The 27401-nt window shown below is 33.0% G+C and overlaps 1 protein-coding gene across 7 annotated transcripts in view; it reads right to left on the reverse strand.

Annotated features, from left to right (window-relative positions):
• Pds5b (PDS5 cohesin associated factor B) overlaps positions 1-27401 on the reverse strand; it is a 200021-nt gene that overhangs the window by 36535 nt on the left and 136085 nt on the right. For all 7 annotated transcript variants that reach the window (XM_078016128.1, XM_078016127.1, XM_078016129.1 and 4 more), the window contains exons 20-23: positions 26801-26924; positions 23685-23843; positions 4619-4687; positions 2716-2852 (exon numbers count right to left, since the gene is read on the reverse strand). In XM_078016128.1, the coding sequence (XP_077872254.1) occupies positions 2716-2852; positions 4619-4687; positions 23685-23843; positions 26801-26924 (489 nt within the window). The remainder of the gene's footprint in view (positions 1-2715; positions 2853-4618; positions 4688-23684; positions 23844-26800; positions 26925-27401) is intronic.

Genomic DNA, 27401 nt, shown 5'->3' on the forward strand with positions numbered 1-27401 from the left:
CATGAATGGGACTCATGCCCCTACAGAAGAGGCCTGAAGGAGACTGTATGACCTTTCTGCCATGGGAGAATACAAGAAAAAAGCTAGTCTGCAATGTGAGATAGTTCAGTTCTAAAAAGAATTCAACCACATTGGCATTCTGATCTTGGACTTCCAGTTTCCACAACTGTGAAAAATAAATCTATTGTTTGTAAGCTACTCAATCTATGATATTTTGTTACAAAAACCTGAACACACTAACACAGTAAATAATTTAGTGATCCTGAGTACCATAATACATTAACTCTGAAAGATGGTAACCAATAAAATAGTACATAAATTCTTCTCTTAAACTTAAGTCTGTGCTAGCACCACTAGTTATTTAATTCTCTCATCCTACACAAAATAGCTCTTAAGCAAGCCTAGAAGAAATCTATTTGTATGTTCACTTATTAGGTTTTAAGTATTATACAATAGATTTATTTTACAAACATATTTACCTATATATTAGGCATAAAAAGATCCTAACTTACCAAGAAGTCAACCACAACCACTGTGCTAAGAATAAAAGTAATAGGAGGTATAGTAGATAAAACCTTACTATTCTTACTCTTCTAAGATAAAATGATCTAGTTGGTTTAAAACTCTTCATTTATGTAACAATTATGTAAAAATACTGACTGCATGCCAACATTAATAAGGTTATGAGGTTGTAAAACATGCCCCAAAAGAGCTATCAGTGTATCAGTGGTAATGTTCCAAGTAGCTATTAATAGATAAATCATAGTACTTAGTTCAGAGAGTGCAAGCTGGCAGTTGGACGCTGTGTCTTCATGTATAGATAACAGATGCTTCTTACATATTGTCCTTAAAATTTTCCATCTAGACTAGTGGTTTCTATTTAATCCAGTAAGCTGTTTTATTTTGCTTTGTTTTCTTTTTTTTTTTCCAGCTTTATTAAGTAGAAGACACTTTTCCTTCAAGTAAAATCTTACATAGGAATTTAAAATGTAAACATAAAAAAACATGCTTCCTATTAAAGTAGGGGACAGAAACGCCCCTCCAAACTCAGAGTCTCCATCTGCTTTGCTTCTACAAGAAATTTTCTTACTCCTACTCCATGCAGCCCCTGAATGTTCCTGAATGTCACATGGGTTCCCTTGAACACAGCTTATATAACACTGTGTACTGGGTCTCATTCCAATTACTTTATATAATATATATATATTCTCCCTTATATAAACTCTATAAAGAAGTACTATCGTTAACCCTCATCCTGCAGGTGAGAAATTTGAGAAGTGAAATAACTTGCTAATAAATAAAATCAGAAAACAAATGGTAGAACCTGAATTTGAAACCATTTAATCTGTCAATGTTCTTAACCATTAGGGTATAATGTCCCTCTAATTAGTCAACATAGCTGAGTATAACTAGGAAAATAAGTTTAAAATAATAAACTAGGAGACAAAATGTATTAATACTGGGGGATTTTTTTTCTCTACAAGGAGGAACTGATCACTACAAAATTATCTTGAATTTTGTATACCTTTTAATCAAAACATGATTATTTGTAAATCCTAAACACTGATACATATAAATTATGGGAGTAGAGGGGTAAAGACAACTAATTAGATTTAGGAAGGTAGACTGATGAGTTGTATATACAGAATGAACAGATCATCAAAATTTTATTTTTGTTTCATTTTAGAAATGTGTGTGCTATTAACAGATTGTTCCAAGAGAACAATATGAACAAAACATGAAGAAAAGAATGAAGATGGAAAGGGTTAGAAAGCAGCTGGAAGTCACTTCTGCTTTCTCATTAAAATCACCAGATTTATTAAAGGGGGATTATTCTCCTATTTTACATTACCAAGAAGGTAACTAAACAACCTATGTACTTATATTAAGAACAAACCTCTAAATTATTGCTAATGCTGACATAGTAACTACCTTCAAATCATCATCAACACTTCTAATTACTACATGGTAGGCAGTCTTTCAAAACCTTTGATATACTAATTTAATTATATCTTAATAGCTAGACAGGACAAATATAACCATAGAGATCTATTTTATAGTTAAAGAAATCGGGGTGCTGAGAGGTTAAAGAAACTTGATAAAGGTCACCTAAGTAGGAAGTGGTGGAGCCAGGATTTGAATCTGAGCTCTGGAGTCCATGTGTTCAATTACTATAGAGTTGTCTCTTGGCAACCTGGGAGAATGGTTCCAGAAACCCCCTCAGGTAACCACAATCCAAAGATGCTCAAGTACCTTATATGAAATAACACAGTGTTTGCATATGACCTACACATAGCCTCCCACATAATTTATAAATTATCTCTAGATTACTTATAATAGCTAATACACTGTAAATAATTGTTACATTGTATTGTTTAGGGAATAAACAGATTCAATAAAGTACCTTCCACAAAATCTCTTCCTTTCCCTTTAGAAACTAACAAGACTGTAAAACATGAGTTGCTTTGTACACTAACACCAATTGTATATGCCAAAAAATCAAGAATCTATTGTTTAAAATACTCTTAATGTATAGCAGTAGCCTATAATAGACATGAATGTAGTTGTGAAATAACCACCATACAAAAGCATTATAATAAAAATATATGCACACCATACAGTAATACTGATTATTTTTTTAAAATATAATATTTAACAATTACATCAAGAGTTCAAATACTGTGTAATCCAAAGAAATCTGAAATAATTGCATACCTAATTTTTCCCTGCTCTGTCAAGTCTCCATCACTGTGCAATATTGTTGTTAGCAATCTTAAGGTGGAAGTTCCTGATTTACTGTGATTATTTTTCATTCCAAGTAGCCATCGAACCATCATTTTAATAGCCTGAATCTATTTAAAAGACAAATTGACAAAACATTGCTACATTTAAAAGAATTTCCACATCTACCTTCTTAAAAAAAAAAAAAAAAAGATTTTTTTTTATTGGACACTTTATAAGAAAAGTAAAAAGAAAAATACACTTTTTCTATACATATGAAGATAACTTGGAATGTTTTAAATTAAATCTGTTTCACTCTCTAAGGAAGTAGTTAAAAAAAGATTTCACTAAAGCTCTTTTATTGTTGTTTTTTATGATTCTCCAACATGCAACTCACCTTTTAGATTCTAGAATTAAAATTATCCTTACTTTGCCTAAGAAAAAGTTAAGTTCCCAACTACAACTGTATTCATTCTTTTCTTCCAAAGAGATATCACATGTGTACTAAAAATAACTAAGAAGTCCATATGTATTTCTTCTACACCAGTTACAGCTTTAAATGTTTGCAACAACCCTTTTTAAAGCGGTACATCTTAACTTTTTTTAAAAATTGACACACACGGAACTGGGGTTGTGGTTCAGTGGTAGAGCACTCACTTAGCAAGGGCGAGGCCCTGGGTTCTATCCTCAGCACCATATAAAAATAAATACATTAAAAATTAAAGATGTTGTAACCAACTACAACTAAAAAATAAATATTTTTTAAAAATGACACACATATCATCTCTTCTTCATATATTTCAGCTTTTTACACAACAAAGAACCAGAAACTAAGTGGGTATTGAACAATGTCTGCCACACAGCAAATGCTAAGATGATTCCTGTGTGTGGCAAGCATAAACTAAGTGCATGCTTTCTTTACCAGTGCTACTCTCAGCTACATAAAACTGATGATTAAGATCAATGCTAAGAAAATGGGCTTATACTAACAAACATTCAAAGATGCTAAAGGAAGTGTTGTTCCATGTCTGCAGAAATACATCAGAATCAGAAGCTGGAATAATGTAAAAAAGTAGTTCATACATGATACATAAACAAATATGTACTCATAGCCCAGAAGGTATTATAAAAAATCACAACTAGGACTGGTATTGTGGCTTAGTAGTAGAGCACTTGCCTAGCATGTGTGAGACAATGGGTTTGATTCTCAGCACCACATATAAATATATGAATAAAAAAAAAGGTTCATAATATCTTTAAAAAAATTTTTAAGTGTAACTAGAAAAATAACAAAATTTAATATATTTGTTGTTAACCTTCATTCTTTTCTTTCAAAGAGATGTCACATGCATACTATAACTAGGAAGTCCATATGTATTTCTTTTACATATGGCAATAGATTGAAATGAAGTTTACACTATTGATGGTTTTTATAAATCAATACTCTTTATACCAGTAATGAGTGATCTTTTATGTATAACCTTAACTCCAGGAATTATAGGCTACATTTAAAAAAAAATAAAAATAGCTTTATTAAGTAAATCTCATGGAAAAGATAAACAGTCCTAAAACTCGGATAACAATTTTACTCAATAGAATGTTCATTAGAAAATCTTCATTACCTTTTGCCACTAAAAGGCTGATTCTAAGAAACAGAAATATGGAAGCTGCTTTCAAACCTTATTATATATTTTTCAAACCTCAAATTACACTATATGCTTGCTGCCTGTAAGCCCCATTTTGCTAATAACTGCCAAATACTCATAGTACATAAGATAATGCCAAACAATAAAAATAAATACTTAAGTGATTTTCATAGCCCAAACTTACAGAAATTTCAACATCTTCAATAATATTACAGCATATTAAAATCAACATATCTATGCATATTACTTACTTTAACCATTGTCTCAGGAGAAACTTCTTCATCTGGAACCCAAAGTTTAGTTGTCTTTTTTCCTGGAAGCTAAGTCAAATGTAAGAAATTAAAAACATGAATATGAATTTTCATTTCAATTAATACTAAAGTGAATAAATAAATGATATATTTACCTTCTACAACGATAGTCATACATATGATTAAAACAACTCATCTCTTTAACCTTTCAAAAAGACTGAAAGGCATATCCTCACTAGCACCTAGGTACAGCACTTACATATCATCATCACTAGTTGGTTCTTTGTAGGTTATGTGCCAGAACTGACTTTAAACAACTGCACATACTCCCTTACTTAGTGGCTAACAATTCAATTACTTAAGGCAACTGAAAAAGACAAGGATAAAAATCAATGGGACCAAGAATGTAGTTTTAAATAAGAAGAATGATATTTTTTAAAATCCTGAGCAAGAGAAAAATCAGACAAGTTTCTAGTTCAATACAGGTCATAGAAACACGCATTAATACCTTCTTACCTAAGTGGCAAAGCATATACGTATACAAACTGAACAATTGACAGAGGTGGAAGGGGGGGGGCAAAAAAGGCCAGAGTCACTGGAAAACACAAAAGTGTACAGTGGAAAATATATATATATAACTGTTGGAAGACTTGCAGTTCCATAAAGGTAGAGAAAACACATTCCAAAAGTTAGTTGTTGTTTTTTTCCCCCAGCACAATAATAAAAATACCGTGCAGATATTGGTAGATGTGAATATATGATAGCAACCAGGAAATTAAAGTGGCAAAAGAGCCATTTGAAACAGTTGGAACTGCTGAGATCCCATTTTACTTACAGATCAGGATATAGGAATTGAGAATCACCTCAGGGAAACTCTGGCAACACTTCCTGTAACTCTGGATGTGGAATGTCCCCCCAGAGGCTCATGAATTGAAGGCTTGATCCCAGCTAGTGATGCTATTCGAAAGTAATGGAAACCTTAGAAGTGGAACTTAGATGGAAGATGTAGGTCACTGGGGCATGTCCATGAAGGGCATATCTCACCCCTGATCCCGTTACCACTAAAGTGAGCAGTTCTGCTCCAGTATACCCTCCCTGTAATGATGTCCTTTCTTAACACCAAACCAGAAAAAAATGATCCCAAGTGACCATGAACATTAACCTCTGAAACCATGAGCAAAAATAAATCTTTCCTTTTTAAAGTTGTTTATCTCAGGTATTTTGTCATTGCAACAGAAAGCTAACACAAATCCCAGTATCTAGAAAGGCAAACTCCCACAACACAGGGCAGAAGACTCACTCACAACTTAAGACTCACTTCTTCAGCTGAGAAGTAGCTTCCCGGTATAAAGTAAAAATAATGAGAAAGGAATCACATTAGGCAAAACCTAATGACGTTTCTGAACTAGGAATATAAAGATCCCAAAAGCTTCCATGGCAGAAGCTATCAAAAAAGGAGCAAGAAACAAATCAACTTCAGATTTCTCTGCTACAAAACAGATGCCCTAAACAATGTTCTGAATTTCCTGCGGTCAAGTAATTTAAAACACAGAATTCTAAAGAATCAAAGGTAAATTCAAGCCAGAAAGTTTCTAAGTTACATTTTGAAAAAAATTAGTCAAAGTTATGCTATGATAAAATATTCAATTCACAAGAAAAAAATCCAATCAGGCTAAATTACAAGTTAAAAAAAATTAATGTTATCAATAAGACCAAGAGAGACTGTCTGGTGAATTTAAACTAAAATGAAACTACAAAAAAAAAATCATCAGCATACAAAATCTAAAAATTATTGCATGAAAAAAATACACTAGTGAAGCTGAAAAACATTAAACAGGATACAGATTTAAATGGGATACTCACACAAACAAGAAGATATTGATGTACCTTATATTTATACACCAATAAGATACAGCATTAATGTACATATGTACAACTAGCCAAATATATAAAACAAAGAAGATTTTAATTTGAGAAAAAGGTAGAAATGTCAAATCAGAAGAATGTAGAAATAATACAAGATTTAGAAAATAAAAACTTTCATTCTTCATAAATGACAATTAAAAAGTAAATAGAAAAGAAAATTTAGTAATAAAAATGGTATAAAATCAAAACCACAAAATTCCCATCAACCACAAATATAAAGTATAATTTTAGAATATTATAGTACTTAGCATAAGTTGTATGACAGAACATAGTATCAGAGAAATTTTTAAATTTCCTTTATAGAGAAAACTATAGAGCTTCAATGAAAAATATCTGTCGATGAACAAACAAAGCAAGAGAAAAGAACAAAAGTTATACACATACACAGAGTTTTAGCACTGAAGAAAACCAGAAAAAGGTAAGATTATTCAATAAAAACTGTGGTGGAGGAACTGGGGCTGTGGTTCAGAGGTATAGCACTTGACTGACATGCGTGAGGCATTGGGTTCAATCCTCAGCACCACATTAAATAAATAAATAAATAAATAAATAAATAAATAAATAAATAAATAAATAAATAAACAAACAAACAAACAAATAAATAAATAAATAAGGATAGATATTGGGTCTATCTACAACTAAAAAATATATTTAAAAAAAAACACCTTAAAACTTTTCAAAGAACATATGAGGGACTATGACATTGGGGAGAAAAGGATTTTTAAACTGGAAGTAAAAAGCATCAATGACAAAAGAAAGGAATGATAAAATACAGCTACAGTAGTAACTTTTGCTCAAAGGATATCATAAAGAGAATGAAAAGATACACAGTAAAATGGTTTTATGCATTTTATGAAGACACAACAACATACACTTGATAAAGGATTAATGTATATAAAGACTACCTATGGGAAAAGATAAGCAATCCAGAAAAAAGCACAGAGGTAGGGTGGGGGAGTTGAAAGGAATTTCAGAAATTTCAGAACGGAGGCACTATGAATGATAACTATAGACACATAAGAACCAGGGAAATACAAATTAAGACTATAATGAGACACTAACATCTATTAGGTGGGCAAAATTTAAAAATCTGATGAGTGCTAGACACTGCTGTAGGAAAATAAGTGTCAACAACCACTGTGGAAAGTAGTTTGACAGGGCTGGGGATATAGCTCAGTTGGTAGAGTGCTTGCCTTGCGAGTACAAGGCCCTGGATTTAATCCCCAGCACTACCAAAAAAAAAAAAAAAAAAAGAAAGGTAATTTATAATAAACTGAAAAGTTAAATATATATATACACACTGTAGTTCATCAATTTCGAAGTAGAGAAAGTCTCGCTCATGTGTATTAGGAGGCCTCTATAACAGCATTCATACATACAGTACCACTCAATAGAGGAAGGAAATGAAAACATTCCAAATTTGCTAGGAGAATAATAGACAATGAGATTTTTCCCACAACAAAATAATGTAGAGTGTAATGAATGAATTAACCACAGCATATTTAGTAACAGGATTATTATTAGAAAAAACTGAAGTGATTAAAAGCAAGAAACTCAAGGCTACGTATGATATGATTCTTAAAAATCTCTAGAAAAAGTAAAAATTTTAAAAGTATATTGTTTAAAAGAGATACTTGTGGCAAGAATGAATGAATGAATGAATAGCAACCCCCCAAATCCAGATGAGTAGGTACTAGGGACAGGAAGGAAATAGAAAGAATTGGAGAGTAATAAAACCAGGACCTAATAGTACATGGGTGGTCACTGCATTAAAATATTAGCTATACAAATGTCACATATATTCCTTTGTACATACTCAATGTAAGATAAGACAAATTAATGGGTAAAAGTGGTAAGATGTTCTATTTTTGATAAGAGCTAACTCAGTTATTTTGAACCAATTTTCCCACTGAATCAAATAGAAAGTCTAGACAAATTATTTTTTAAAAATCACCTTGAAGACAATAAATAGCTACCAAAGCAGTGAGACTTTGCAGAGAAAAGTTTCAAAAGAAGAGGGAAATCGAAAGAGTTGTGCCTGGCATTAAGAGCAGTCTTCTCACCCATACGACTACTAGTTTTCAAAGTTTAAAAGAAGTGGCTGAGAATGTAAACAAAGTTTTTATCATTGTCACAGTGCTGGAGGATAAAATTTGAAATTTTGGGCCCAATGCCTTATTGAATACCTAGACTTTGAGTTGGATAACAAACAAATCGACTCCACACGTAAAGGTGACTAGAAAAAGAAATCAGCCTATCAAAAACTGAAGACTAGGGACTGGGGTGGGGTTGTGGCTCAGAGGTACCACGCTTGCCTAGTATGCGTGAGGCACTGGGTTTGACTCTCAGCACCACATACAAATAAATAAAATAAAGGTCCATCAATAACTAAAAAATATTAAAATAAAAAACTGAAGACCAGCTTCCAAATGGATGAAGGTGATCTGACTGTCAAAAGCAAACCCTCAATGGAAGAATATAAACTCATACAGAGCCTCAAACTATCTCTAAATTTTTTATTTTAAAAAAAACCTATCACTAATAAAAAATAACACATATACAACATAAGACCTAACCACAAATTGAGAGAAAAAAATCAACAAGGGTGGGGGGAGTCACATAAGATCCATTAAATGAGTCTAAGAGTATGAATTGCAACATAATTTAAAATGTTCAAGGATTAAATGACAAAAGAATTCTAGAAGGGAACAAAACTATGTCTAAAAATAGGGAAATTGTAGAATTGAAATAAAATAATTAAGAACTCAATGCAGTGCCATATGCCTGTAACCCCAGCGGCTTGGGAGGCTGAGGCAGGAGGACTGAGTTCAAAGCCAGCCTCAGCAAAAATGAAGCACTAAGCAACTCAGTGAGATCCTGACTCTCAACAAAATACAAAATAGGGATTGGGATGTGGCTCAGTGATTGAGTGCCTGAGTTCAATCCCCACTACCAAAAACTAAACAACAAAAACACCTCAATGCATGAGTTTATCACAAGATTAAACAAAATTGAGGAATTCGTAAACTCAAAGACAGGTCAGAAAAAAGCAAAAACCGAAGCATGAAGAGGCTAGAAGAAAAGTGTGGAAAAAGTATGTCCAGACAACTGGTTCACAGAAAACAAACAAAAGAATGTGCCTAGAGTACTAAGAAACGAGCAAAAAGAAGATCATAAATTTCAAAATTTATGAAAGACACCAAACCAAACAATCAAGAAGAGCTACAAGCCCCAAATAGAATACATATGTAGAAAGCACACCCAAATGCACCACAATAAAACTGGATACTAATGCAAAATAGAAAAGATTAAAGGCATTCACAGCAAAAAGATAGGAAACCTTAAGAGGAACAAGGATTGTGACAGACTATAGGAGAAAAGAAAATGAAAAAGATAACGGAATAATATTTTCAAATCATCAATGTGGTAAAACATACCAGCCTAGAATTCTAAACACAGATAAAAATATACTTTTAAAAATTAAAACAAAGTAGACATGTGAGACAAACAAAAAAGAGAAGCTTCATATTAAATAAAATATTAAAGTGGTCCCATGAGTAGAAAATCACCACATAGAAAGTAATGAAAAACAAAAGAAACTAGAAAATATGTTGGCAAATCTAAAGAAATATTGCCTGTATAAAACAAAACTACAGAAATTGTCCTATGTGAACAAGAACACAAAAAGCATTAAAGAATAAAGAAACCAAAGTATTCTAAGGTCCTTGTGCTACAGAGAAAGTTCAAAACAGTGTGAATAACATTGGCCTTTAATAAGTCAAAAGAAGATGTTGTTAATTTCAAGTGAGAATAGCAAAATATAAAATAGGCCAAAAAAAGGGGAAATGAAATAAAATTATTTAATAAAAATAAGGCAAGAAAGAGAAATATGAATAAAGAACTGAGAAAACAAACTGAAAATAATAATAGATGGCAGGATAACCATTATCTATATAATGTAATGTAATGTACTGTAATTTGATTAAATTAAACATAAAATTGACAGTGTATGTCAGAAATGGAATTATTGTAATATTCCTATTTTTGAAAATATATTTATATGTAGTTGGACACAATACCTTTATTTTATTTATTTTTATGTGGTGCTGAGGATCAAACCCAGGGGCTCACATATGCTAGATGTGAGCTCTACCCATGAGCCACAACCCTAGCCCCTAATGTGATAATCTATATATGCCATTTTGACATTTTCAAGTGCTCCATTAGTTACTACTAATCTATATTTCTACCTTGAGACTGGGGGAAAGATAAAAATGTCCTCCCTCACCACTTTCATTGTTTTGGAGGTTCTGGCCAGTGCACAGGAAGAAAGGAAACATGGAGCCTTAAGAAAGGAAGATAAATAAAACAAAATTATCATTATGAATAAATGATATGATAGGAGAAACCCAAAAATACAAAGAATTGAAATTATTTTTAAATGACTTTAACAAGGTCTAAGGATACAAAGTCAATATAAAAAATTAACTAGTTCTTTGTATATACCAAACTTAAAAAATAAAAATTAAAAATTATATTATTTACAATAGATTCAAAAATATCAAATGTCTAGAACATATGTAAAAAAGAAAAAGATACATAAAATCTCCACATAAAAATTCAGCAAGATAAATTAAGGACTATTTAAGAGATATATTATCTTCATGAAATGGAAAGCTTTCGAATATAACATGTTCATGGAACAGTAGGTAGTATTAGAATAATAAAAATTACAGGCAATGATGTGTATGTGTGTCTTGGAGTAGAATGGAATAGGCAGACAGGGCAAGTCAATTCTAATATTTATATAGAAAAAAAATTAAAGAAATGAGAATGGTGATGAAGAAAGAGGAGGAAGGAGGACAGGAAAAAGGAGGAGTTCTCAATGACATTTGGAAGACTTATGCTATTAAATATCAAAACCTGCTATAATAATTGAGACAATATAAAAAATATTAAACTATGGATACAAAATTTAAACAAAAGTAGCAGTAACAAGTAGTGGGGAATCTTCATGATCTTGAATTTGAGAATGGATTCTTGGAAAAATTCAAAAGCACAAGCAACAGAAGAAAGAGACAAATTGAATTTCATCTAAATCCCCAGTACCTGACCCCTACCCAAATTAAAACTTCTGTGCTTGAAAGCATATTACTAAGAAACTAAGCGGCTGGGGTTCTGGCTCAGTAGTAGAGCACTTGCCTAGTATGCATGAGGCACTGGGTTCTCAGCACAACATACAAATAAATAAAATAAAGGTCTATCAACAACTTTAAAAAATTATTTAAAAAATGAAAAGATAATCTACCAAATTAAAGAAAATATTACAACATTTATCTGATAAAAATATATAGACCACATAAAGAGCTCTTAAGACTTGTGACAACAAAACAACAAATAACCCCATTTAAAAAATTTTAAAACAACTTGAATAGTCATTGCTCCAAAGAAGACATATATATGGCTAATTAGCATATAAAAATATGTTCATCACCATTAGTTATCAAGGAAATTCAAATTAAAACCTTAATGAAACACTACTTCACATACCAGAATGGCTAAAATAAACAAAAGAAAAAAAAATAAGTTGGTAAGGATATAGAAAATTAGAGAGTTTTCATATATTGCTGATGGGAAAGGTGTATTAGCTGTGGAAAACAGTTTGGCAGATTCTTAAAAAGGTTAACACAAAACTACCACATGATCTAGTAAATCCACTCCTAATTATATATACAAAGAATTGAAAACAAGTACACAAACAAATGCTCTTCCTTATTCATAATATGCAAAAGGTGGAAACTATTCAAATATTCATCAATAAACTATAGTATACTGTATACAATAGAATTTTCATCAGCCACAAAATAGAATGAAGAAGTATTACATGCTACAATAAGGATGAGCCTTAAAAACATTATGTGAAAGAAGTCAGACACAAAAGGTCATGAATGTAGGATTCCATTTATAGGAAATATTCAGAACAGGTAGAGACAGGAAGGAAACAGATGATTGTCATCAGCTTAAGGGGATGAAGAGGGAAAATGGAAAGTGACTGCTTAATGAAAATATTCTGGAACTAGATCAAGATGGTAGTTGCACAACATGACGGATAAAGCAGTGACACAGAATTGTAATTGTATGGTTTAAAATAGTTAATTTTACATTATGTGAATTTTGCCCCAATTAAAAAAAAATCAATGAGAAATTCCATCTTTTCAGTAAGTGGTATTGCATCAGATGGAAATAAAAATGAATTTGACATCTATTTTGTACATATACAAAAGTCAATTTCAAGTAGTATATAGAGCAAAAGGTAAAAGCTAACTAGAACAAAGCTGTCAACACTTTACCACTGTTTACAAATGGCTACTGCACACCAAAATGTGTAAATGAAGAACTAGATTTATAACTATATTTAATTCAAACATATATTTAAGTAGAGATATGTGACTAATGGCTACTGAATCAGTGCAAGTCTAGAAAACAACATAGGAAACATGTTCACAATCTTGGGGTAGATGAAACAACTTACGGGCTAACCATAAAAATTGATAAATTTTGGCTTTGTTAATATTAAGAAATCTGCTCATCAAAAGATAGCATTAAGAAAGTGAAAGAGATACAAAGTAGGAGAAAAAAATTTGCAACAGAATATATAAAGAAAGTTAGATAGGGATTCATATTTTTAATAGAAAAATGAGGGAAAATCTCAAGCAGGCACCTCACAAAAGAGAAGACCTAAAACATCAATATAGAAATTCAAGCTGGTGGATTAGAGGAAGGCTGCATTTGCAGTTGCTCTGTGGCTTGAGTTTCTCAGCAGAGTTGGGTGAAAGAAGGAATTCAATAAAATTTAATATTGGATGTTGAGACTCTTAGAAAACATTGAACCAGAGACAAGATAGAATACATTGGAATCAAGCTGGTTATGGCAGTGGCAGCAGCACTGGTTTACCACAGAGGGAGAGATAATACAAAGAAACAAAATGGACAAATTTGGCATGGAAAAACTTACAGAACGGAGAAGTCTGAACTTAGATGAACCAGAGACTGAACAGTAAGCTGATGTTTAAAAAGTACTCTGTGTTTCTCAACTGGTAAGCAGAAAGCTGAGGAGGGAGCCATCTGGAGGAGGCCATGCTTCAGTTTGGTGCTACAGGAGCCCAGGAGATCATAACAAATACTGCTATACTATCCCAGCCATGATGTACAATGTGGTTTAAGTGCACCTAGCAGAAAGTCTGATGGCTCACAAAACCAGCTAAAGGCAGCTGGGAAACTGAACAGGTAGACATGATTACACTTGGAGCCTGAGAAGGTGGTGCAATATGCCAGACCTGAAAAGGGTTGGATCCCCCACCCTAATACAGTTCAAAATCCAGAAGGCCAGCAAATATCAACATCTGCCCAGTCCTAGGGATGTGCTTATTTAATCTCTCTGGAACAGATACCACCAATGAAGTCCCAAAGTCCTGATGAGAGTTAAGCGTCAGCCAACTCTCACTTAGAACTCCACAGCAGCCTCACCCTGGGAGGGCATCAGCTTGTTCTGTCCTGACAGAACTCCAATTGAGAATGCTTCCCATTGCTGCCAATCTTGTACTGTGAGAAGGGAAGCTGAGAGCTATTTCAACCAGTTTCAGTTTTAGGCCGCTCAAGCTGGCAGCTTAGTAAGCAACAGAAAAAAGAGGCAGGATTTACAACTACCATCCATTCCTCTTTCTAATGGGTACACAGCCCAAGAAGAAATGGAAATAAAGCTGGACACAGTGGCACACGCCTGCAATCCCAGAAGCTTTGGAGGCTGAAGCAGGAGAATCGCAAGTTCAAAGCCAGCCTCCACAAGTGCGAGGTGCTTAGCAAGTCAGTGAGACCTTGTGTCTAAATAAAATACAAAATAGGGCTGAGGATGTGTGACTCAGTGGTGGAATACCCTGAGTTAAATCCCTGGTACTCAAAAAAAAAAAAATCAGAAATGAGGACAGTCAGACATAGGCAGTGAACATCCATCCTCATCAACAGTTTTTACCACCTTATTGGAGCTAGTTCTTTCATTTTTTTCATTACAATTTTTTTTGTTTGTGTACGTGTTCCTGCTATGCAGATTTGACTTGTGATATACATGTATGTACATGTGTGTTGTGTGGTGTACGTACGTGTATTTATATATACAAATACATATATATATATATATACATGTTTTTCTCACTTTTAGCATTTTTAATAGCTTTTATTTTTCTTTAATCTTTTAATGTTTTTCTTTTAAGTTGTAGATGATCACAATATCTTTAGTTATTTATTTTTATATGGTGCTGAGGATCAAACCCAGTGTGCCTCACATGTGTAAGGCAAGTGCTCTACCATTGAGCTAGGGGGGCTCAATGGTTTTTATTTTTCTTTTTTTGTCTTTTGAGGGTTAGGGTTTTTTGCTTGTTTGTTTCTCTTGTTCTACTCTTTTTCCCCTCTAATAGCCAAATTCTCTGTTTCCCTCCTTCTCTATTTGTTTCTTTAATTTTTTCCCTTTTAAAACTATCACTTGCTACATCTCTCCAGCTTTATGTTCACATTCTGAACATTCTAAATTTTCTTTTACTTTCCTATCACATTTTATTTTCTCTTAATGCACTGGTCTTTTTAACATATTTTAGGGCTGGGGATGTGGCTCAAATAGTAGCGTACTCGCCTGGCATGCGTGTGGCCCAGGTTCGATCCTCAGCACCACATACAAACAAACAAAGATGTTGTGTCCGCCAAAAACTAAAAAAGAAATATTAAATTCTCTCTCTCTCTAAAAAAAAAAAAAAAAATTAACATATTTTAGAACTATTTGATAATTCCTGCTCCCACCACTCATGCTGTGGTGGTTATTAGTATTGTGGATGGTATACCTGACAAGTGCTGTTTACTTTACTGCCAGGTCTAGTTCACAGGTTTTTTATTGTTGTTGGCAATTGATGACCCCACCATTCCTGATTTGTGGTAATTAGTGGTGCAGATGCCATAGTAGGCACCAGGTATTTACTTTAATGCTGTGTGTGTGTGTGTGTAAATATATTTTGCTGATGTTGTTCTTGTTTGTTTCCCCTCTTCTGAGAGGTGCTGGGACTCTACAAAGACACTACAAGTTCACAGGGTAGAGACTCTACCGCTGAGCTAACTTGAAACCCAGCTAAGAAACAGCATACTTTGCTCCATGTACAAATAAACCATAGTCAAACTGCAAAGACACTTTAGTACAAAAATATAGAAGAGACAAAAATCGCAAACCAAGGTCCAGGCCCCAACTAGGAACTGCAGGAGTCTCCCTCATGGAAGTTCATCCCTCCAGAGAAAACGGAGAAATAACACAAAATTGTTGACAACACACCTACAAAAAGGACCCCACTGTTTGGAGACCTACAGGGAAAATGAGATCCTTTAGTTTTGACATAATGTGTACTGTATCAAAATACACTAATCATCACTGGAGAGCTAACAGTAAACTATCCTAATAAAATCCACTTGGAAATATAAAAATTCACAATAACCAGATATCCCAGAAAACTGTGTGAAAAGAAGGCTGTGACATGAGAAATCCATTCTAGAAGATGCATAAAACCCAGCAAAGGAATACCAGAAATGTGTAAAAAAATAAAAGTTACATGACACCAAAAGTTTGTAACTCACCAGCCACTAACTCCAAAGATACTGAGGTGAATCAAATACCAGATAAAGAATTTTTTAAAAGATTATAAAAATGATCAATGAAATCCAAAAGAACACAGAAAAACAACTGAATGCATTAAGGAAGTCAATACAACATATAAGTGAGAAATTTTAAAAGGAGATAGATATTGAAAAAAAAATAGAAATCTTAGAAATGAAAGGCACAAAAAATCAAATAAAATGGTGAAAGTCAAATAGAGTAGACTATGCAGAAGGCAGAATCTCAGAACCAGAAGTGGCGAGGCTTGAACATTCATATAGTATTAAAGAAAATAATAAGTAACCATGACCAGAATATACAGAAACTCTGGGACAACATGAAGAGAACAAATCTAAGAATCACTAGAATCAAAGATCAGGCTAATGGCAAGGATAAACTCTTCAGAAAAAACTCCAAACCTTGAGACTGAGATAGGCACCTAGATGTCATTCAGAACCCCAAAAATCTATTAAAAAAAAAAAAAACATCTCCATACCACACTATAATTAAAACCTTTTAAAGGCTCAAGAGAAAACAAATGGGTCACATTTAGAAGTAAGCCAATTACAATTATTTCAATTTTTCAGCATAAACTCAAAGTCAGGAGAGAGCTTGATATGATGTATTCTAAGTCCTAAAAGAAAACAATCGTCATATCAAGCAAAGCTATCCTTCAGAATCAAAACAGAAATAAAAACCTTCCAAGATACTCAGAGAAACAAAACAACCATGACCATGAAACCAGAACCACAGAAGAAACTTACAAGAAATACTTCATACCAAAGGAATTTTAAAAACTTCCAGAGCTTACAAATGGACAAATCTCATTAAAAGAGTAGCTAAGCAAATGAGAAACAGGACCAAATTAAACATGAAAAATAAATAAAAACAGAAGAAATTAATAAACATCTGTCTATAATAACACTGAATGTAAATGGTCTCAACACTCCAATTAAAAGATTCAGGAGGCAAAGTGGATTGAAAAACAAGACCCAAACTTATATTAGCATAAAATTCACTTGAAAGGTAAAGACAGTCACAGTTTGAAACTGAAAGGATTGAAATTGATATACATGTAAATGGACTCCAAAACCAAGGGATAGCTATCCTCACATCTGACAAAGCAAATTTCAAACCAAAATTAATCAGAAGAAACAAAGAGGGTCACTTTATACTGTAAAGGGAACAATCTAAGGAGATATAATGACAGTAAATGTTGGTATACTTAATTATACAGAACATATTACTCAACGCATATAGACTCCATTAAAATAATACTGGATGTTTCAACACACTTCACTAACCAATAGATAGGTCATCTAGATATAAACTCAATAGAGATGCTTCCAACCTAAATAATATTACAAATCAAACAGATTTAACAGGCATCTACAGAATATTTCATTAACAATAGCCAAATACACTTTCTTCTCAGCCGCTCTTAGAATGTTTTCCAAAGCAAACCATATTTTACGCCATAAAGCAACTTTCAGAAAATACACCCCACTCCCAAAAAAGAGAAGTCAATAAAATTCTTTGCATCTTACTTGAACATAATGGATGAAAATTAGAAACCAATAACAAAAAATCACTAGAGAATCTGTATAAACACATGGAGATTGAACAACAGACTTCTGCATGATGAATGGTGATAGAAAAAAATCAAATGACAAATTTAAAAACTTGTATAATCAAACAAGAACAGCAATACAACATACCAGAACCTCTGGGACAGTAAAAAGGGCAGTTCTAACGGAAACTTTATAGCTATGAGCATCTCTAAGAAAATCAGAAAGACCCCAAATATATTAATAATGCATCTCAAGACCCTTGGAAAAAAACAACAAATTCCAAAACCAATAAAAGAAATAATTAAGATCAGAGCTGACATCAATGAAATTGAGAATTAAAAAATAATACAAAGAATCAAAGAAATAAAGTCAGTTCTTTGAAAAGATAAACAAGGTTAATAAGCCCTTAGCCAAACTAATCAAAAGACAGGAAGTCCAAGTTAATAAAATTAGAGATGAAAAAGAAGAACTCATCATAAACATCACAGAAATTCAGAGGATCACGAGGGACTATTTTGAGAAGTTACAGTCCAATAAACTGGAAAACACAGAAAAAACAGATACATTTCTAGACCCATGGACCTTATATATGACCTAGACTAAACATAGGACCCGACAAAATCTAATCAAGAGGACACAACATCTAAACAGACAATAACTAGCAATGAGATAGAAGCATTAATAAAAAGCCTTCCAACAAAGAAAAACCCAGGACCAGATGAAATCTCAGCTGAATTCTACCAGACCTTTAAAGGAGAACCAATGCCAATGCTCCTCAAATTATTACATGAAACAGAAAAGGGTGGGACACTTCCAAATTCATTCCATAAAGCCAATATCACTCTCATACCAAAACCAGGTAAGGACACATAAAGAAAAGAAAACTACAAACCAATACCCCTGATGAAATTACATGCAAAAATCCTTAATAAACCATTAGGAAATCATGTGCAAAACACATATTAAGAACACTGTATCGGGCTGGAGTTGTGGCTCAGTGGTAGAGCACTCGCCTATTATGTATGAGGCACTGGGTTCGATCCTCAGCACCACAGAAATGTAAAATAAAGATATTGTGTCCACCTAAAACTGAAAAATAAATATTTAAAAAAAAACACTGTATGACAAGATTAGGTTTGTTTTTTCCCAGGGTTGCAAGGATGGTTTAACATTTACAAATCAATAAATGTAATTCATCACATAAATAGAATTAAGGATAAAAATCAGGTAATTATCTCAGTAGAGGCAGAGAAAACCTCTGACAAAATTCAGCACTCATTCATGATAGAAACACTCAAAAACTAGGAACAGAAGGAACCTACCTCAACATCACAAAGGACATACAGGACAAATCCAAAGACAGTGCATGGGGAAAAACTGAAGCATTTCCTTTAAAATCTGGAACAAGACAAGGATGTCGACTCTCAGCACTCCTATTCAATGTAGTAATAGAAATTCTAGGCAGAGCAGTTAAATTAGAGAAGTAAATAAAAGGGACTAAAAAACAGGAAAGGAAGAAGTCAAATCATCTCTGTTTGCAGATATGATGCTATACTTAGAAGATCCAAAACGCTCCACCAGAAGACTGATAGAGCTAATAAGCAAATGCAGCAAAGTAGCAGTGTACAAAAATCAATAGCTTTCCTACATGCCAATAATGAATCTGCCAAGAAAGAAATCAAGAAAACAATTCCATTCACAAGACCCTCAAAAAAAATAAAAAATAAATTATCTATGAATAAATCTAACCAAAGAGATAAAAGACCTCCCCAATGAAAACTACAGAACACTGAAGAAAGAAACTGAAGAAATAAGAAGATAGGAAGACCTCATATGTTCATAGATAGGCATAAGTTATAATGTTAAAAATCAACATAACAATTCACTGCAATCTCCATCAAAATACCAATGACATCCTTCACACAAGGGAGGGCGGGGGTTCTAAAATTCATCTGGAAGGCCAAGTAAGATAGCACACACCTGTAATCCCAGCAGCACAGGAGGATCTCAAGTTAAAAGCTAGCTTCAGCAATGGAGAGGTGCTAAGCAAGTCAGTAAGACCCTGCTTTTAAATAAAATACAAAATAGGGCTGGAGATGTGGCTCAATGGTCAAGTGTCACTAAGTTAAATCCCTGGTACCAAAAAGGAAAGGGAAGGGAAGAAAAGAAAGAAGGAAGAAGAAAAATAAATTTAATTTGGAAGAATAAAAGACACAGAATAGCCAAAACAATCCTAAGCCCAAAAAGTAAAATGGATACATCACAATACCTGACTTAAATTTATACTACAGAGCTATAGTAACAAGAATTGCATGATACTGACATAAAAACTGATCAACAAAAGACACACTGACAAAACCATATAAATACAGCCATCTGATCCTTGACAAAGGTGCTAAAAAACACAGGAGGAAAGTCAGCCTTTTTAAACAAATGGTGCTGGGAAAACTGGTTATCCATATGTAGAATAAGGAGACTAGATCCTTATCTCTTACCCACCACCAAAGTCAACTCTATGGATCAAAGACCCAGGAAAAGATCAGAAACTATCCAACTCCTATTAAGAAAACATAGGATCAACATTCCAACATATAGGTGCAGGCAACAACTTCCTCAACAGGACTCCTAAAATTCAGGAAATATCATCAAGAGTTAATAAATTTGATGGTATCAAATTAAAAAGCTTCTGCACAGCGAAAGAAACAAGAGCGTGAAGAGAAAAATCTCCAGAATGGGAGAAAATCTTTGACAGCTACTCTTCTAACAGAGGATAAATATCCAAAATATCAAATTTTAAAATATCGAAAATTTAACATTAAAAACCCCAAATAACCCAATTAATAAATGGGCAAATGAACTACACACACTTCTCAAAGGAAGAAACAGTTGGGCAGTGCCATGCATATCTGTAGTTCTAGAAACAGGAAGCTGAGGCAGGAGGATCGCAAGTTTGAGGACAGCTTCAGCAACTTAGTGAGTTCCTAAGTTGCTAAATAAATAAAAAGGACTGGCAATGTGGCACAGTAGTAAATCACCACTAGGTTTAATCCCTAGTACCACAAAACATAAACAAACAAAAAAGACCAACACACACATGAAAAATGTTCAGCATCTTTAGCAATTAGGAAAATGCAAATCAAAACTACACTAAGATTTCATGTCACTCCAGTAAATGGCAGCTATCAAGATTACAAACAACAATAAATGCTAAAGAGATATAGAGAGAAAGGAACTATTTTACAATGTTGGTGGGATTTTAAATTAGTACAACAACTATGGAAATCAGTATAGAAGTACCTCAAAAGAGTAAGAAAGGAATCACCATTTGACCCAGGTATACCACTCTTCTCAGTATTTATTCTCAAGAATTAAAAGTCATCATATTATAGCACTTGCATACCCATGTTTAAAGCAGCAAAATTTACAATTGTCAAACTACAGAACTGGCCTACATGTATTATCAATGTATGAATGGATAAAAAAAAATTGACATACATACACAATGGAGTTTTATTCAGCCATAAAGAATGAAATTATGTCATCTACAGGATGGAAGGTTATGTTAAGCAAAATAAACCAAACTTAGAAAGTCAAGGGTTATACATTTTGTTATGTGGAAACTAGAAAGCATAAAGGAAAAGAAAAAATAGGGGGAAATTTCATGTAAATGAAAGGGAGAGCAGCAAAGTAGATGAAAGGGACCAGGGTGAGGTAAGAGGGGAGGGAAAGAAGATATAGTTGGGAACAATATTGGCCAATTTATATTGCTATATTATGTGCATTTATGAATATATAACAATGAATCCTACCATTATGTATAATTATAATGCACCAATAAAAATTATGGAAAAAAATAAAGAAAATAAGTTGTGTGTGTGCATGTGTGTGTATACATATATATAAAATGCTATTACTTGCTCATAAAATGGATACAGTATGAGACATCTAATAGAAAAGAAAAATGGTACAACTAGAACTTTCATTCATTACAGATAAAAAAAAAATTGGTACATTTTGAAAAACAGTTTGGCAAAAGCTATTAAATCTGAACTTATACAATACCCTGTGACACAGCAATCACACCCCAAAAGAAATGCACACATCAGGGCACAAAAATATACTTAAGCAAATATTAATAACCTCAACATTTAACACTGGAAACCATCTAAATATCTGGCAAAAGAACAGGTACATTATGGTACAAACATTACTATACAATACAGCAATGATAATGAACCAACTTCTATGTGCAATAATATGAACTGATCTCAAGAATATAATATTATATGAAGGAAGTCAGATAATGAATTACTGTGTAGTTGCAGATGTAACTCAGTGGTAGAGGGCTTGTCTAGTGTGTTTGAGGTCCTGGGTTCAATCCCCAGCAAGGAAAAAAATGCAAAAAATTATTCTGACAGTTTCATCTATTAAGAGTTTAAAAACAGGTAAAAGTGATTGTAAAAATCATTACCTTCAAGGAGGTAATGACAGGAAAGGGAAGAAAAAGAGTTTTAGGGGTGTTGGTCATATACTTGTATATTTCATTACCTGGGCAACTTATTTGTTCAAAGTTAACTTTGTGGTAATTTTAAAAGCAGCACCATTATAAAATGTGTTCTTTTCTGATAAATTCAATTAAACTTTTTAATTAAGGAAAATAAAACAGGCAGGGCACAGTGGCACACACCTGTAATACCAACTACTTAGGAGGCTGAGGCAGGAGGATCCAAAGTTCCATGCCAGCCTGGGCAACGGGTGAGACCTTGTCTCAAAATAAATTAAAAAGGACTAGGGATGTAGCTCAATGGAGCTAACGTGTGAGTCCCTAGGTTCAATCTCCAGGATCATAAAAAAGAAAAAGAATATAGGATACAGAAAATTTTAAACACATGATTAGCAAACACTATCTAAAGGATGGAAATACACTTCCTCCAACACACACACTACTCTCCACAGGGGAAATGATAGGGACAGGTCAAGAATACAGGCAAAGAAACTGGTAGACTATGGAAATTAAAATAGGCCCTTGGCCTCCAAATCACAGAGATTTAGACCACTAGATTTACACAGCCACAAATCATCAGAAATCTAATATATACAACAACAGTTATTATCTCTGTAAACTATTTTTCCATAACCTCTCAGCTTAAAAGTATCAAGGTATTAAACTTAATAATTTAAAAGTATCAAGATGTATTAAAGGGATGATCAGAATAATGATGTATATAACACATGTGGCAGATGTGCACTTAAAATATGCATATTTTAAGTATTTTTAGAGGTTCATTTTTCTTTTGATCCTCTAGAGACCCTAATACAGTTCTGAGGGTACAGAAGATACAAAACTGATAGCTATCTACAAGTCATTTATATGTGTATACACATCTAAATATACATATATACACGTAAGCATAAAATTTCATGTGACTACAGGGCATCAAGCCCCAAATAAACACAAACCAAAGACAAATAAAATCATTATTTCTTTTCTTTACCAAAATTTTCTACCAGGGTTCTTTTTTTCTTAACTTTATGTAAGAAAAGGAACAACCACAGTCATGACAACCAAACTGTGAACTGTTTAGTCAATCTGTACATTTTAAAAATAGATGTCCTTATGAAAATTAACCTCCTGTAGAGCTGAATAGAATCAGGTGATACATTTATTACATATATATTGCAGGTGATATGCCTATGCTCAACTAAAGAGCTGCTTCAATGTTATTTTACTTATAATGGAGATAGAGCACAGTTAATAAAAACTAAAAAGCCTAAAATAAAGGCAGCCAAATGGAAATGTCATTACCATCAGTTTATTACTCTGCTGCATAAAATTTTAGCAGATAACATAATGAAGAACACAAATCTAAAGAATATAAATTACCCGATCATTCATGAGAAGATCTTTCACAATGAAAGTAGCTACCAAAGATTTCAAAGGAGCAGCAAACTGATCAGGTGCAAGAAGAGCAATATGACCAATAGTAACCAATGGTGTTATAAGATGTTCCAGGTTGCTTGGATCTAGGCTCTTATGCAGAGGCTGAAAATGAAGGGAGGAAAATATATTCAACTCTCTCTATATAATAAAGATTATAAAAATTAACATATTTCATCTTTGAATTTCAAAAACTACAAAAGTTTCAACGCACATACCTGGTGTAGGTAGTAACTTAAGATTATGTTTAGATTTCTATAGGATTATCTATGTCTAGAACACATTAAGTTTAAACATTTTCAGTTTTGCCCAAGTCATAGTTTAGAAGTAGGTAAAGAAACATTTCAGCCTGTAAAATCCTATTATGTAGCATATATTTTATGGTTATTTATATGAATATATTAGAGACTGTCAGGGCTCACAAATGTCCACTTTGCTTCTACTTCCTGGGCAATAAGATGATTCCACTTGCAGCTTCCTCTGCAGTTAGGTGAGAACATATGAGTGAGTTCTGGTCAAGGGAATAGAAATGAAAGTGAGGTATGCCACATCTGCACTAAGGCAGGCATAGCAGGATGTCATTTCCACAGGGTCTATCTGTACTCAGTGGCTGATTTAATTCCGAGCATTTGATGGGACTTAAGAAGAAGCCACTATTCAGAAAGAGTCTGTTCGTAAGCTACTGATTAACGGGCCAAACGTCCAACAGGACTTTTCAGTAGCAAGACAAAAGCCTTTCCATGTCCATAGTCAATCGAATTTTGGGTGTCTTTATTAAACACCATAACAAAATGATTTTTGTTTTTCTGAAAAGAAATCTAACCATTAATATGCATTTTGTCTAAACAAAAGAATGAAAAAACTTTCACTTACTCTTACAGAATGATGTCCAAAAGGTACTGTTAATAAAACTAGGAAAATCAGAAGAGTGCTATCCCTGGAATAATCGAAACAATCAGGGACCAAATTGTATTTTGTGTATATACTTGTATATTCCTTCTCCAATATAAACAAAATATCTCTAGAAAAGGACATTAGTAACAGATAACAATGGCTGCATATGGGAAAATAACTAAATAAGTGGGTAGGAAGAGAAGGGTAGTGGACTTTTTACTGCATATTCTTTTTCCATCTTCTAATTTGAAAGCAAGTGAATTTGTTATCTATCATAAATTTTAATGTTGTGTTTTACTGAAACATTTGTGCCCTATTACCTGACACTGAACATCAATAATTCCAAGCTTGAAAAGCAATAGGGAACTGAGGTTTTTTGCTACACATTAGGGCAACACAGGCTTAATTTAGTCCAAAATGTATTTAAGTGAGTTTACCTCATGCCACCTGATAAACTCCCTTAGTACTTACAAAGTACACCTAGCTAAGTGCCAATTTGTTGTTCATACTGTCAACAAAATAATGATAGCATAAATTTTTCAATTAGTTTATTATAAAGAGTTTGGAAAAGCAAAATTAACAGTCAGATCCTGAAATAACAGCAACCACAAAAAAGGCCAGAGATATCTAGAAAATATTTTCTCCAAAACCTGAACGTTACAGTTAAAGGAATACAGTTGGGATTCTAGTGCAGATGAAATTAAGTAACAGATAAAATATTTAAAAAAATAAAAGTACTCTAAAAGCACAACTTACTCTCATCATCATCAATGAAACAAAAAGATGAATCAAGAAAAGCAGCCAGGCGCAATGGCACACACCTGTAATCCCAGAAACTCTGGAGGCTGAGGCAGGAGGAATGCAATTTCCAGGCCAGCCCCAGCAACTAAGTGAGGCTCTAAACAACTTGGCAAAACCCTGTCTTCAAAATTGTAAAAAGCAAAAAAAAAAAAAAAAAAAAAAAAAGGCTTGGAGGTGTGGCTCAGTGGTTAAGTGTCCCTGGGTTCAAGAGCCAATTACAAAAATTAAAAAAGAGATAAAGAAGAAAAAGCAGGCGGTAGGAAAGATGGTGGAATGAGACGGATATCATTACCCTAGGTACATGTATGACTGCTTGAATACTGTAACTCATGTACAACCAGAGAACTGAAAAATTCTGCTCCATTTGTGTATTATGAATCAAAGAACTTTCTACTGTCATGTATAACTGATTAGAACTAATTTTTTAAAAAGGGAAAAAAAGGGAGAGAAAAGAAAGAAAAACAAGTTTCTCATAGGTCAATATGAATTTATTAAAGCCATTCTCATACACAAAAACAAACTATAGGAAAAAAACCCACATCCACATGCACAAAAATTAAATTATTTATAATCTACAGAAAAAAAACATAAAAATAAAAAGTTGTTTGGAAGATGAAGAGAGCACTTTTCTTCCTTCTCACAGTTTAACACAATACATGAAAATATGACAAAATTGCATAAAAACTACTTAATAAGAGATTACAAGTATCTATAGTAGATACCATTGGCATGTTTTCCAAATTGTTTTGACTTCACTGAAAGTTCCTAAAGTAAAATTATAAATTCGGATTTTACAGATTTTTATAACTTTTATTTGCAATAACAAGTTTCAAAGACAGTCCTTAGTTATAAAAGACTGCAATAAATATTTAGGTGCAAGTAATTTAAAGTGTGTAGAAAATAATACAAATGTATACTGAAAAGACACACTTTATATCTGAAACATACTTTGGTTAGTCATAAAAGTATAAACTTACTTACTTTAAATACCAATTAATATTGATTTCCAAACCCTATACCCTCAGTACCTCAAACAGAATTCAAATTTTTAAACCTGTAAACTGACAGAATACTCATCTGTTATCTACTATCAGTAACTATAATTTGATATATAATTACCCTATAATAAGTCTCCAAATGCAAATATATAAAGCAATGTCAAAAAGTATTATATAATTTGATTTCTGAATCTGAATCAGTGTTAAACATTTGAATAATCAGAAATTTTCATGTTTTAATCATTTATCAATGTTGATTTTTCCCTCATTTAAATTCTGAAAATGTACAAAATAATGTAAACATTCTGCAAAAGTCATCAATATTTCCGTTTTAGCAATGATGTATGAAATAAAAAAAAATCTCATTACCTCAAATATCTGTGCAAACTGGGTCTCTTTACTAGAAAATATCGCATGGATACAATGAATGGCATATTTGGCTTGACGAGGGGGTCCTTTTTTAGATTTGTGATGTAAAACAGGAAGCAATGCTCTAAAAATAAAAATCAAAGAAAAACAATAAACCAGAAAAACTAGTATGATTTATGTCAGATACTTTAATATTTGTTTAAGCTTTGTGAGACCAAAAACTAACCACTGAGACCTATTCAGACTCACTTTCAATGGCCTATAATTTTGCCTTACAAATGTCTATATTACCAATATAAACCAAATACAAGTATTTTGTTTTAAAATTTTTATTCGATAATTATAAGACTGATAATCCACTCCTTTCTAATGGCATTCCCATGATGCCTTTCTCTTTATTCTCACTGCTATCACTCTAACAAAGTTTCTGCCACCTTACAACTAGACCACTGTGATGGGAGGTTGTGTTCTTTCTGAAGTCTGCCTCTTCCTATTCATCTTTTTCTTTGTGCCAGAACAACCTACACAAAGGGAAATCAGATTAACCAATACTCATTAAGCAGTATTATGAGTTGAGCACTATTAAGGGCCCCAAATCCTT

The sequence above is a fragment of the Ictidomys tridecemlineatus genome, chromosome 6 (assembly GCF_052094955.1).
Source record: "Ictidomys tridecemlineatus isolate mIctTri1 chromosome 6, mIctTri1.hap1, whole genome shotgun sequence".
In the NCBI taxonomy this organism is placed as follows: Eukaryota; Metazoa; Chordata; class Mammalia; order Rodentia; family Sciuridae; genus Ictidomys; species Ictidomys tridecemlineatus.